We start from the raw sequence: 14,141 nt of genomic DNA, 5'->3' as shown, positions 1-14,141 counted from the left end.
CAGGTCCCTCATTTTTTTGGTTAATTCCTAGGTATTTTATTTTTTGTGGGGCTATTAAGGAATGGAGCTGCTTTCCTGATTTCAGCTGTGCTCTTCTCATTGTTGGCATATAGAAAAGCTTGATTGCATTTCAACTGCTAGACTTCGGTTTCTTGGTTTTGTTGTTGTTGTTTTTTCCTTAAAATGTCACAGAAAGCAATTCTTAGCTCCCTCCCTCCAGCCCTACACACATCATAAACTCCACACATTATGACCAGTTAATTTTCCCACAACATCTGCTTGATTTTGTCCCTGCTCTATCAAACAGTCCTCATTAATAAAGTCCAAATTTCTCTGCATGGCATTCAATATGGCTCCAAACTTTGGTGTCCAAGTCAGGTTATCTGCTGTTCTCCTGCTGTAGATAACTGTCACATAATTAATTAATATGGGCTGAAAATACAATTTCATTACCACTGCAAAGAACAATTTAGCCCTATCTTTAATAGAGGAAACCATAAACTTAGAAATTTGATTTCCTTAAGAAGGCAACAGGAAATTACAAAGCAAATCTCTGACCTGAGAATACTGTTTCCCAGATATGTAAGATAAAATGTCTTAATCATTGCCAATAAGAAAGGTAAATGTATAAACTCTTGAAATAAACAAAGTACATTGATAAATTGATGATAAAACTGATATGACATTCCTAAGTAAGACTTAACACATATTCTGTTGTTATTCATCCTTTTCCCTACATTTTTATTATTGTACAGTGTGGGGGTTCATTATGATATATTATATAATATACTTCGGTCATATCTCCCCCTCTATTCATCCTTCATGATTTGGTTTTGTGTGAAGTTTTTCTACCAGCAGACTCATTTTTCAGCAAAAAAAAAATAGTATTTAGTTACTATTTTCCCACCTAAATTCCAACTGTTTGTACAGGCACCAAAGTTTAATTTTTAGATAATTATGAAAAGCCTTTAAATAAGACGTACCTATGTTTCTTTCCATAAAACCTTCCTTGATTGCTTTTTGCTAGAATAGTAAAAATCTTGAGAGCATAACCTGGAATGCGGATTCAACAAACATTTATAGAATTTGTTCTAGGCCTGAAATATATCCCTCAGTTACACTCACATTTGAATAAACAGCCGCCACTTCTGGAATAATACACAAGAAATAAAAGCTTGTTTCTGGGAAAGGGTAAGGATAAATATAAATTAAAAACAAAAGAGAGGAGAGGACAAGAAGAGAAGAGGGATAGGTGAGGGGAGGGAGGAGAGGGGGGAAAAGGAAAGGATAGGGAGGGAGAAGAAAGGGATAAAGAGGAAAGAAGGAGTAGGGAGTGGGAAAGGAAGGGGGAGGAATAAAGAAGAATTTCCTTGGGGCAAACAATATGTAATGTCTGCTTGACTGAATAAACAATGATGTTTCAGCAGACTGGGAGCGGGGAGGAGTCTGCATGTCACATTCCAATTCCATATTTTTCAGTAACAACACTGAAGAAAATGAATGACATGTATGTTTGAAAGTTACATCTTCTCTGTTGTGTAAAGTTGTACACATCAAAATCAAGTTACAAGCTGTCCTTAGGGCACATGGAGTGCTCCATAAATAATAGTAAAGCAAAAATAAAACTCTTAAGGCTCTCCATACTTCCAACCTTCCTACGCTAGATTCTAACAAGTATAAGCAAGTCAGTCATTCCTATTTCAAATATTTCCATCACCTCCCATATTTATTATTTTCTCCATGTCATTAAAGTCTGTACTGATTTCTTTGGCCTTTTCAAGTTTGCAAGACAAAAGAAAAAATAGTCATTATTGGATCTAGTCACCTGAGAAGTTTCTCTACACTTGAAATCTTGGTTCACAGAATGGTCATGTTTAACATTCTGAATAATATGTACAACATGTATCTTGTAGTATCAAGAAGACAAAGTCAAAAATCATTAGTATCCTCACATTTTATTTACAAGCTACTGAAGCACTTCCATTTTTTTTTAATTTAATTTTATTTGTGAACATACTATACAGAGGAGTTACAATTACATGGGCAGGATAATGCGTACATTTCTTATTTCTTACCAAGCATTGCAGCCTCCTCCTTTGTTTACCCTTCACATCCCTTCCCAGCCTCCCCCCTCCCCCCCAATCCCAATCCTTCTCCTTCCCTCCCCCCCCCCCCCCCCCCCCGCACCGACGTTGTAAAGCTCATTTTGGACATGACAACTTGTACTTCTCATTGTTGCAACAGGTCCACCTGTATCCTTAAACAACTGTTTTTTCCCCATCTCCTCCACAAGTTATACTGACATCAAATATAGTGAAAGCAGGGGTTATACTGTGGGGGAGGGACATACAAAGCAACAAAGAGATAATCTTATAAATGCGTTAGAAACACATGCATGAAAGAAAAAAACATTAAAATACACATCTAAGGGTTCATTTTCCTGACATCACATTATCTGACCTTTTCCGCTTGACTCATACATATACTAGATATTACAAATAAGGGAAACCATGGGACCTATGTTTCTTTGGGCCTGGTGAAGCACTTCCATTTTTTAATCACCATGATAAAAGAAATCTTGTCCTTCTCTTATTGGGTAAATATTTGCTACATGCATTAAAAGTCCTTAACAAAGTCCTCAAAGGCCAGCAATTCATTATATTTTCAACAAATGTACTTTAAGCAATCATCAGGTAATTAGCACTGTGTGAGGTTGTAAGCAGTATCAATATAAATAAGACACCATTCCTCCATTCATAGAATTCATCATCTAATAGGAAAATTCAGGTTCAAAGACAGATAAATGTATTAAACTCACGGCATGCTCATCCATCATTTGTCATAAAAGCTATTATTTGGAAAGAGCTATTTGTGTGGGTGGTCATAAAAAATAAAATACATTATAACTCTTCTAATTCTTGTTTATTTGACCTTGCACAAGTTTTATAATTTGACAGCAGATTAGATGACTCTTCTAAAAAGTATATAATTCTTTTTTTTCCATGTGCCCTACAAAGCAGTCTGATACTAACCCAGTGAATACTGCAAATGTATCTAGCATATTACTCCAAATGGACATTGATTATGCAGGAAGTAGAATTAATATTTTCTAAGTATAAATAGTACATTGCTATGTCATTTATTCTAAGATGATATACTATGCCTCAAGATACTTTATTAAGTTTTATTATCAACTATTAAATACGTAACAGAGAATGTATGAATAAAATTATAATTCATCATTCAAACAACAAACAGCTTAAGAAGAACATGCCTAGTCATTTTTAAATCCTGATGTGCAGACAGATACAGTGGTTCATGCCTGTAATCCCAGTAACTCAAGAGGTAAAGATCAGGTGTAGGCCAGCACAGGCACAAACACAAATTAAAGCAAAAAGGGAGAGCATATTTCAAGGGGTCTACTATTCTCCAATATCATCAAACTAAATTAAAATTTTAATTCTGCATAAGTCATTCTATTCCCTCTTTTATGGCTTACCATATGTCTGTACCATTAAAAATACATGTTTAGTTTTGCATGTATTGACCTTTATACAAACATAAAAAATATAGCATGGATTCTTATATGGTTTTATGTTTTGTTGTCATTCATGTTGAAATATTTTGCTATAGTTTATTAATTTGCAGTCACTATAAATTCATTTCTAATTTTAAAGAGAATGTCTTTAATGACTAAAATTTAAGTGTGGAGTTTATTATACAATTTTTATAGAAACATTTTTATCAACTTTGTTTCTATTTCTGGCATCCTAGAAGTTTTTAGTAAATTATGTTGAATTTTTTAATGTTTTCTGTATGTACTGAGATAATATGTGATAAACAACATTGTAGATATTGTTGAACTAACATCATCATATTTCTGTAATAAATTTAACTTGCCATAGTAAATTTTTTTATCTATTACTAAATAATGCTCAAATTTTGTTCAGGATGTTTTTCTAGCTAACAACAACCATTTAATATTTAGAGGCTGATATTTCTAGTCAACTGCCATACGCAGCCGGTCAAAGCTGGTCAAAGACACCTGAATCCTTGTTCTGAAATCTTCAACACAGTGAAATGGACTTAGGTTGATATTACTCAGCACCTCAAACTGAGTGACTCTGTAATAGCTCAATCAGCCACCATCAAACTTTTAGGATTTAGAAGCTGATATTGCCAGTCAGTTTCCATAGACACATGGGATAAAGGAAACCTGAATCCTTTATCTGAAAACAAGTAGACAGAAAAAGCTCTTAGGTTCAAATTGTCCAGCACCTCAAATGAAGTAACTTTGCCATCGTTCAACCAGGTAACAGCAACCATTTATTACTTGGAAGTTGATATTGCCAGGTAGCTTCCATAGGCATATTGGGTCAAAGAAACTGAAATTCTTAGACAGACAGACAGACAGACAGATAGATGATAGATATAGAGATCTATCATATATATGTATATGTTGATGAACATGGGAGTTACAGTTACAAAGGTAATGAGTACAGTTCTTTTCAAACACTGTTAGCCCTTGTCTCATTTCCTTCCACTTACCACTCCCCACTCTCCTCTCTCCCAAGTTGTAAAGTTCATTTCCAACATATGGTCTAGTGAGTATCATTGTTGCAGTAGTTCATCCTTGGCCCTGACGTTTCCATGATATTTAGGATTCACATATGAGACTAGCATATGAATCTCCTTTATCTAATCTGCATAGAATTGGTATTAGTTCCATCAGCTTCTTGTAATGGGTGTGAGAGTTGACATTTCTTTGGTTTTTCTAACAACCGTTTTATGTAAATACATTTACATATCCTCAGAAACATTTGTGGTACTCTAAACGTATCTAGGCTTACTGTTTGCTTCAAAGTACAATCTGTCTAATTCTTTAACCCATACTGTCTATTTTTAAACATTTTTTATTGTGAAAATACTATACAGAGGGGTTACAATTACATGGGCAAGATAATGAGTACATTTCTTATCAAGCATTGTAGCCTCCTCCTTTGTTTCCCCTTCCCACCCCTTCCCATCCTCCCCCCACCCCCCCACCCAAATTACTCATACTGTCTATTTTTGAGGTAGTTTTGATAAGTTATTTTGTGGAGCATTCCAATTTCATTCATAATTTCATTTTTATCAGAATAATTTGGAATAGTTACAATTCTCTACACTTAAGTCCTCTCCATTCATTCCTAAAGGCTATTTCTCTGCCTACTCTCCCTAATCTATCTTACTAGGCAGTTTGTCGATTTCATTGGTCTGTTTTAATGATGCTTTATCTTTTCTACTGTATCACTGTGATTTAATGAATTTCTACTCTCCTTTCCTTATTTTTTTTCCTTCTGGGTTTTGTTACATTGTTCAATTTCAAATTTGAACTGGAAGTTCTCAACATTATGGATAAGACCTTTAGCTGTATCCCACAAGATTTTTGTTCTGTTTTTATTATTTCTTGATTATACATTTTTTACTTTCAATTTTAAGTTATTCATGATCCAGAAGTTATACAGATGGGCTTTTCAATAGGTTTAAGATTGTCAGGTGATTTTACTTTTTACCTATATACTTGTACAATTGTTCTTTGAAAACCAACACCTTAATATGTTATTACTTTTTGTTAACTTTCTGTATGTAATTTTAAAATGGGTTACCAACTCTTAGGGAATTTAAACTTTTTTTTTTTTTTTGATGGTCATGGGGCCTGAACTCTGGGCCTGAGTGCTATCCTTCAGCTCATCAGCTCAAGGCTAGTGCTCTACCACCTGAGCCACAGTGCCACTTCTGGCTTTTTCTGCTTATGTGGTGCTGAGGAATCGAACTCAGGGCCTCATACAAGCAAGGCAAGCACTCTACCACTGGGCCACCTTCCCAGCCCTAAACTTTTTTATGTGTGTGTGAAAATACTATACAGAGGGGTTATAATTACATGGGCAAGATAATGAGTACATTTCTTATCAAGCATTGTAGCCTCCTCCTTTGTTTCCCCTTCACATCCCTTCCCATCCTCCCCCCAGCCCCCCAAACCAATACTCCCTGCTATTCCCCCCCCTCCCCCCTCTGCCCCCCCACCCTGCACCAAAGTTGTAAAGTTCGTTTTCCACATAACAACTTGTACATCTCATTGTTGCAATGGGTCCACCTGTATCCCTATTTAAACGATTTGTTTTCCCCCTTCCCCTCCACAAATTATACTGACATCAAATGCAGTGAAAGCAGGGGTTATACTGTGGGGGAGGGACATACAAAGCAACAAAGAAATAATCTTATAAATGTGTTAGAAACAATTGATGAAAGAAAAAAACATTTGAATACCTATCTTAGGGTTCATTTCCCTAACATCAACTTATCTGACCTTTTCTGCTTGACTCAGATATATACTAGATATTGCAAATAAGGGAAACCATGGGACCTATGTTTTTTTGGGCCTGGCTTACTTCACTTAATATAATTTTTTCCAAGTCTTTCCATTTCCTAACAAATGGGGCAATGTCATTCTTTCTGATGGAGGCATAGAATTCTATTGTGTATATATACCACATTTTCTTGATCCATTCATCTACTGACCAGCCCTAAACTTTTATCTCTAGATAATAATTGTCACTAGCAATTTCATTTTGTTAATATCAATGTAGCTAGTCATACAAACATTCAGGGACATGTGTGTGTTGAGACAGAGTCTCTCTTTGTAGCCCAGGATAATGTTAAGCACATAATCCACCTACCTCAGCCTCTAGAATGCTGGGATTATAGGCATGCATCACCACATCCAGTTTTAAAAATATATACTTTATGTGGACCAATACACCTTGTGGAAATTGGTTTAAAAAGTAAGGAAATAGGACTGAGAGGTAGTGGTTGAGTCCGAGCCAGGTCCATCAGATGCGTATGTGAACATGTCCAAGTCAGACCCCTTGTAAAACAGACTGATACTGATAAAAATAAAGAGAAACATGTTTTGTCTCCATTCTTCAGTTTCACGATAATAAACAAAAATGGATTTCTTTTTGTAAAACCTGTTTGACACTTATTGGGCTTATTAGCTATGGAGATTGGTATCTTCCATAAATTCTAGCAAATATTCAGTAACTTTTTTCTGCTTTTTTCTTTCCTAGATCTTTGAATGTTTTGTTTTGTTTTGTTTTTTGGTCGGTCATGGGGCTTGAACTCTTTGAATGTTTTGGAGCTTCTCATACCATCTTCCATATACATTTTTTCCAAAGTACTTTGTATTTGTCTCTCTGTGGGGAACTAAAACTTTTTCAAATATCTTTCAGATGATTAATTCTGTGCCTAACTATATGTTTTACCTAATCACTAAACTTCCCATAATTATGTTTTTCATTTTAGATAGCTTTATCTGGTCAGTTTTGAAAGTCATTTGTTCCTTTGCTATAATTTAAGCAAATAAATGAGGAAATTATGTATAATGTATATTAAACATACTAATTTATATTCACTACCTTATCATTTCAATATCTATAGTGTTTGCAGTTTGTTCTCTTTGCTCATTCATTGTGGATTATTTGTCATGACAAATTATCTTCCTTGGAACTGTATGAAAAAATTTTGAAGAGTAGGAACAAAGCGCAGATAGAATTTTAGTTTACTTCTAGGCAGTCTCTAGAGGTATTGCCAGGCTAAGGATAACTTCAAATTCATTTTTCTGTCTAGTCAGAATAGGCTATAGCTAAAAAGTTTCCAAGATACACAATTTTTTTAAGTCACTAGAGCAAAGCTACGCTAGGCAAATTCTCCGGCTATATCCTGCTGCAAGACATAGTGGTTTTTCCACTCATCCTATAAGGTGATAAGGATTACCAGTGTTTGGCATGGATAATATAGATTTTGTCTTTTTTCCTCAGCATCTGGGCTTTAAAAATTCATATTCCAACTCAGAGTTGAAAAATCTTCCCTCACATCTCTCATCACAACGCTGTGGCCAGCTTAGACTGATTTTGAGATTTCTTTGTATCTGCCCTTGAAGAATTCCTCTGATTCATCTAATAGATAGACCATGAATTTTAAACATTTATCAATTATTTGTAGTTCTTTTACATTGTTATAGTTCTAGAAACCAAGCTATGTTCTAAAAAGCATATTAAAATACAGATTTTCAGTGATGTTCATTTTCTTCCTAAGTACCTAAATGCTCACCTCCAAATTTAGTAAAAGGTAGTATAATTTGGAAGTTTCCAAGATCCTCAACCAAGGATGGACAGCTACTGGGATAAGGTAATGTACATATATGTTTCTCTTTCTACTCCCTTATTACCAAAAAAATGTTTCTGAGTGGTATTAGCACTTTAATTTGCATCTATAAGTTCATGGCCAGTCCAAAGTAAAATTAAAACAGTGCTTTATGTGCACCTAGGAGAAAAAAAAAACAGTAAGAGAAAGATAATTTTTATTTAAATACCACAAAATTATATGCATGTACCATCCATAGCTTCATTGTATTTACGAATGCAAATATATATAGGATGTTGTTCTAGGCAGTAGGGACAGCCCAGGCTAATGATGGTTTATAATTGAATATATAAAAGGAAGAATAGAACATAAGAAAATACTATACATATATCCTGTATATATCCTAATATTACCATCTTACTAGTAGGAGGCTGCAGGCTACTCATGTGCCTGTAATTATGACAACTGCTTTTTCCTTCTGCACAAGAGAAAATAATGCCTTAGTGGACTTGAATCTTCAAAGCAATTTTTTTTGGTCACTCATGGGACTTGAACTCAGGGCCTGGGCGCTGTCCCTGAGCTTCTTTTGCTCAAGGCTAGTACGCTACCACTAAACTGCCTTCCCAGACTTCAAAGCAATTTCTACTGGCAGAGTTTCTTTTTTAATGACACTATTAATCTACAATTTGACACTTCTCAACTCTCATTCAGTCACAAATACAGAACACCCTGTGATTCACATTAGCCTTTCCAATAAATCAATTACTTTAGCCTGCACAGTCTTCTAACTGAACTTCTATTTTCTTCACCAATAAACCTCGGGTTTCATATCCACAACCCACCCTGCAACACAGTGAAAGACTTAACAAAAACTGCAGCATGGTAATTGTTATGTGAGTACACTGATGCACTTCCACACTATATGCATTTAATGAGCGTTACTCCCACATATTTACTGTATCTATTTATTTTAATAGCATTATATTTGCAGGCACCAAAAGGTTATTCTAGATCCTTTACCAATTTAGTGTCCAGTAAATACTAAAAAAGTACAACATTTTACTTCCAAAAATCATTTTAAAAGATTAAATGTTCAATAAATTGTGCTTTATCTAGTTCAGGCAGCTTCACGGCTATTTGTAACTTGGATTTTAAAAACATGAAATTCAGGCATTTCTGTACTAGTTTGTGATCTCTATCTCTGCAGCTAAACTTAAAAGGGTTTTAGGACAGTATTAGGATAACAGGAAAATATCTTTAGGATTTCTGCCTGCCTTGTTCAGAAGTAAGGCTGCCATATAGAACCTTGCGAAATATGAGATGACTCCATTCCCATAGCCACATCCACTGAGCTACATTCTCTCCACCTCTCTATAAGCGATGCTGTTTCTCACCTACAGGAATCACTTCCAAAGTAAGAAAAAGGAAATGTTTCAGAAGGAGGAACAACTTGGAAAACTCTGGCTTCTATAATCCTAAGAATATAATTGTAGGGTCTACTGAATGCCAGTGGTTCACACCTGTAATCCTAGCTGAGATCTAGAAATTCAAGGCCAGTCAGAGTAGAAAAGGCCGTGAGACTTCATTTCCAAAATAACCAGCATATAAATAAAGAAATACATACATACATACATACATACAATGTCTGGAATAAATGAGGTCTTTTATGTGAGCATTCCCTGACACACTTATACTAGTACTGTGGAAAAAGGCTATACAATTCTATCCATCCACCTTGGAAAATTCTACCTCCTGCACTAGCTAACTCTCCAAGATGTAGATTATTTCTACTTAACTCACCCATGGACAAAGTCTGACCCACCAAAAAGTTATCTGATTTATAATTTTTCTAACAATTCATAAAACTAAGAATTTTAGCACAAATTTAGCTTTGGATTTTGATTAGGTACATTAAGTTCTGATTGTGAGAACTCAATATAGCAAACTTATCAACTCTTATGGAACTAGACTAGACTCAAATCTTACTACTAGCTTTCTGTTTTAAACAAGGTATATAACGTATGTCTTAGATTTTGCAAACAACAATATATTTAGACATAGGAATACTATAATAAACAAATACCTTTTAGCGTTTAGCAATCAAGAAATGATTTATATTTTATTTATTGTCAAACACTACTAGTATCAAGGTACTATCTAATAGTATATGCTATTATCACTGTTACAAAAAAGAAGTTTTCAATATTATAAAGATAAAACACATTTAATGGACAAGATGATGGAGTGTTCATTACACAAGACAAACAATTAATTAGAGAATATCTATTAATATTCTATCTTATTAAACAAATGTTCCTAAAATTTTCACATGGATGATGACAGCTAGAAATTTAATAACTCTTCACATGTATACCAGTAATTAAGAATTTCATAATATTGGATTAGATATGAAGACCCTATTAAGAGACATATAATTAAAGGAAATCTGACTATTCTAAACTCAAATACAGAATATAGGCATTATAATGTTATATGTAGTTTTTATTTATTTACTTATTTATGTCAGTTGTGGGGTGTGAACTCCAGGCCTGGGCACTGTCTCAGCTCTTCAGCTCCAGGCTAGCGCAATACCACTTGAGCCATAGCACCACTTCTGACTTTTTCTGCTTATGTGGTGCTAAGAAATGAACCCAGGGCCTCATGCATGCAAGGCAAGCACTCTACCACTGAGCCAACTTCCCAGCCCTAGTTTTTAAAGTTATCGATTAAACTTTAGTAATTGTCAATATATTTAGACTTCTTCATTATTGAAGAATCTGCCTCCAAATGATCATGACTATTAGTGATATGAGTTAAGACGTACTAGTAATTAATATGTGACAGATACCTATATTAGTAATTCATTCATTCTAACAGCATTTATGGTTGAGACCCACTATCGTCCCAGTTTTAAAGTTAAGAAAGCTGAAGTGTTATGCAATAATTTTGCCAAGGTGAAAGAGACAGTTAACTGTCACAGGTAGATAGGAGCCCGGAAGTAGGAATACAGAACCCTTATTCCTAAGTACTATACTACACTGTCTTCCATTAAAGAATGACATGCCTGACTTGGGTAATGATTTTTGACATCAAACTTGAAGATCTCACAAACTTCTTAACTGGAGTTACTGATCTGTCTCCTATAAGCAACTTAACCTACAGTCTTCCCTGTTTTAGCTGATGAATCCTCATCCATACAGTTGTTCAAACAAAATTTAAAACAAAAATAAAATAAACTTGTGACTTCATCTGTAATAATAAACATAAGCCTTTCAACTTAACAAGATATACTTTGGAAGGCTGTATTTTCTGAAGACCTCTTGATTGGGCCAACCTCTATGAGTTTGACTCTCAAGTAATTTCTTCCTCTGCCCAGACATAAGTTCTGTTCCTTCCCTTTTCCCTTTCCAGATGTTAATTCTTAATTATATCTCATATTATTAATTCCATTCTGTGTGTGCCTCTAGAGGACTCAGTCTACAGCATTGGCCAAGACTCCTCTTTTGTTCATACCCCACATCCATTCTGTCAAAATCCAGTTTAGCTTGTTGTACACTGACACCACCCTGTTCCAAATTAAAATGTCAAGTGGAATAAGGTAGTTCATAAAAGTATATGGATGGAACTTGGGTTATTCCTTCTTTTGGTTTTTTAACTATTCTATATCCTTGTTCTCCTTCACCTAATGCTCCATCTATAGCCAACATAGTTTTTTAAAGACATAAATCTCAGTTTATGAAGCATGGTTTCCCTCATTTGTTGTAACTAGAATGTATCTATAAATCTGCAGATAAACACACTGGATGGCAAAACACACACAAAAATACATTTGGACATGATAAAAAATATACCTAGTCTTTCAACATTCACACAGTGTGGCCAAAGAAGGATGTTCTTAGGAGAGGATCACGAAGACTCAATACCTATATGTATATGATCATATAAAATGACATTTGTCAAAATGAACTCCAAGAAATGGAAACAAGAGTGTTTTTTTAAAAAATTTTTTCCTTTGTTCCTGTTTTTGTTTTTTGTACCTTTTGTCTTGTATATAAGTTTATGTGTTTGAGGGAGGGTAAGGAAGTAGCACAGAAATAGGAGGACGAAGTGTGAACAAATGCAGCAGTGATACAAGTTAGACAATTGAAAACAAACTATTCCATTTGTGGAGGAAGAAGTCAGGAGGGAAAACTGGGGAAAAAGCAAGGGAAGGGGTCATGCTGTTTAAGAAGAAATTACTAACTATAACCTCTCTGTACATCACCTTCATAACAACAATAAAAATTTTAAAAAGAACTTACAGAGGCTCCTCCCTCAGCAAAGATGCTTCATACCCTCTATAATCTGATCCCTGAGCTCTATACTCATCCTCCTGCTTTCTTCACCTTGGTCCCTATACTGTCACAAACAGTATGGGGGGGGAAGGGGGGGCCACATATGTAAGTCTTTGTTCTAGATCTTCATCTGCCCCATTCCCCAGCCTCATTGTAGGGTTTGATAACATTTCACCTTCTTATTATGACCTATTACATATAGATCAGTTACTAATCATGTTTGTTGCTTTAAGTATGTTCCTGTTAAAATGCAAGCTCTTGTGAAGGACACTAATCAGATAATCTCCCAAACGTTCACAACAGTGTTCATAATGTGTTTATCAAGTAAATAAGTCCTATATGTCAAATCTTTATCTTACATAAAATAAAACCATTATTCTAATACAGTAATAATTCCAATTCATAATCATTGAATTCCTTGACAAAAATGTAATCAAGAAGTCTACTGATAAGATATTTTCCTTTTCGGACATTGGAAGACACAAGAAGATCACAGAGAATGATTAGCTAACTGGATTTTATTTTCTCATACACTAACTTCTAACGCACAGATCTGAAAAATCCACTTCAGACCTTTTTTTTTTTTTTTTTTGTATTGAGATATTGAATCACATGTTGCTTTTCAACTTACCTCCAGCTCATCAAGTGCACTTCCCAAGGTTGCTGCCTGAGGTTCTGAGGGCATTGGCATACTCTGGATGCCTCGAGAAGCATTTGAAATTACATCGAGGGCATTCTGGATCTCTTCACAAACTGTGTCCTTGCTGGCTTTTAAGGAAGCAACATCGGAATGCTCCAAACAGGCTGAACAGATGGAATGTAAGAGCGGGGAGTTCTCCTTCAAGGTAGCCCTGGCCCCTGCAATTTCATCCCTCTGATTTGGAGATTTTAAGTCCTGAGAAGGAGAATGAAAAACAAAGAGCTTTTTTACAATGGTTTATGGGAGACTTACTGCAGAGGAGTTCCGTTTTCTGTTAGTATAAATCAAAGGAGTGCAAACACTAGGAAATCAGCTATATGTTAATTAAAGACATCAATTATTTCTACATTCCTTTAGAGTCTCAAGATCTACAACTTTACAAGTAAAAGTCACAAAGGTGCAGATGTGTACAAATGTGTACAAATTTGTGTGTGATCTTAACATTTGTCAGCCACAAATTGCTACACTACTCTGACACATACATTAAGTGAATTACAGAAAGCTTGAACTGCCATTATGCTGTCTACTTTTTCCATAAATATTTATCATTACATTTACTTTTTAAACAAAAGCAAGTGCTAATTAACAATAGATTTTTATATTTGTCCACTAAATACTTAGAGAGAATTTAGCATATACAATCCCTTGTCCTAAACACTGAGTGATAGTCCTATAAGGACCTTGTTCTCCCAAACCTTATGTCCTTGTTTTCAGGGAAGGAGACCTCAGACAGACAATAGAATAAGCAAATACATAGAGAAGGCAATGGCAGTCAAATGTTACAAAGGAACACACACACACACACAAATCAAATATAGGGATCAAAGGGGAAGCAGCTTTAGTTTGAGCACTCAGCAAGGGTATGTCTTTGGAGAGGACAATTTGCAGTAAATCTAAATGAAGATGTGAAGTGATATTAATGT

The 14,141-nt window shown here is 35.0% G+C and overlaps 1 protein-coding gene across 2 annotated transcripts in view; it reads right to left on the bottom strand.

Moving 5' to 3' along the window:
• Ctnna3 (catenin alpha 3) overlaps positions 1–14,141 on the bottom strand; it is a 1,374,363-nt gene that overhangs the window by 1,015,958 nt on the left and 344,264 nt on the right. For both annotated transcript variants that reach the window (XM_070021006.1, XM_070021007.1), the window contains one exon: positions 13,150–13,413. In XM_070021006.1, the coding sequence (XP_069877107.1) occupies positions 13,150–13,413 (264 nt within the window). The remainder of the gene's footprint in view (positions 1–13,149; positions 13,414–14,141) is intronic.

Source organism: Dipodomys merriami, unplaced genomic scaffold (assembly GCF_024711535.1).
Source record: "Dipodomys merriami isolate MVZ:Mamm:240054 unplaced genomic scaffold, mDipMer1.0.p SCAF_14, whole genome shotgun sequence".
Classification (NCBI taxonomy): Eukaryota; Metazoa; Chordata; class Mammalia; order Rodentia; family Heteromyidae; genus Dipodomys; species Dipodomys merriami.
Note: the sequence above shows the minus strand (reverse complement) of the source record. Positions and strands in the feature narration are given on the sequence as shown.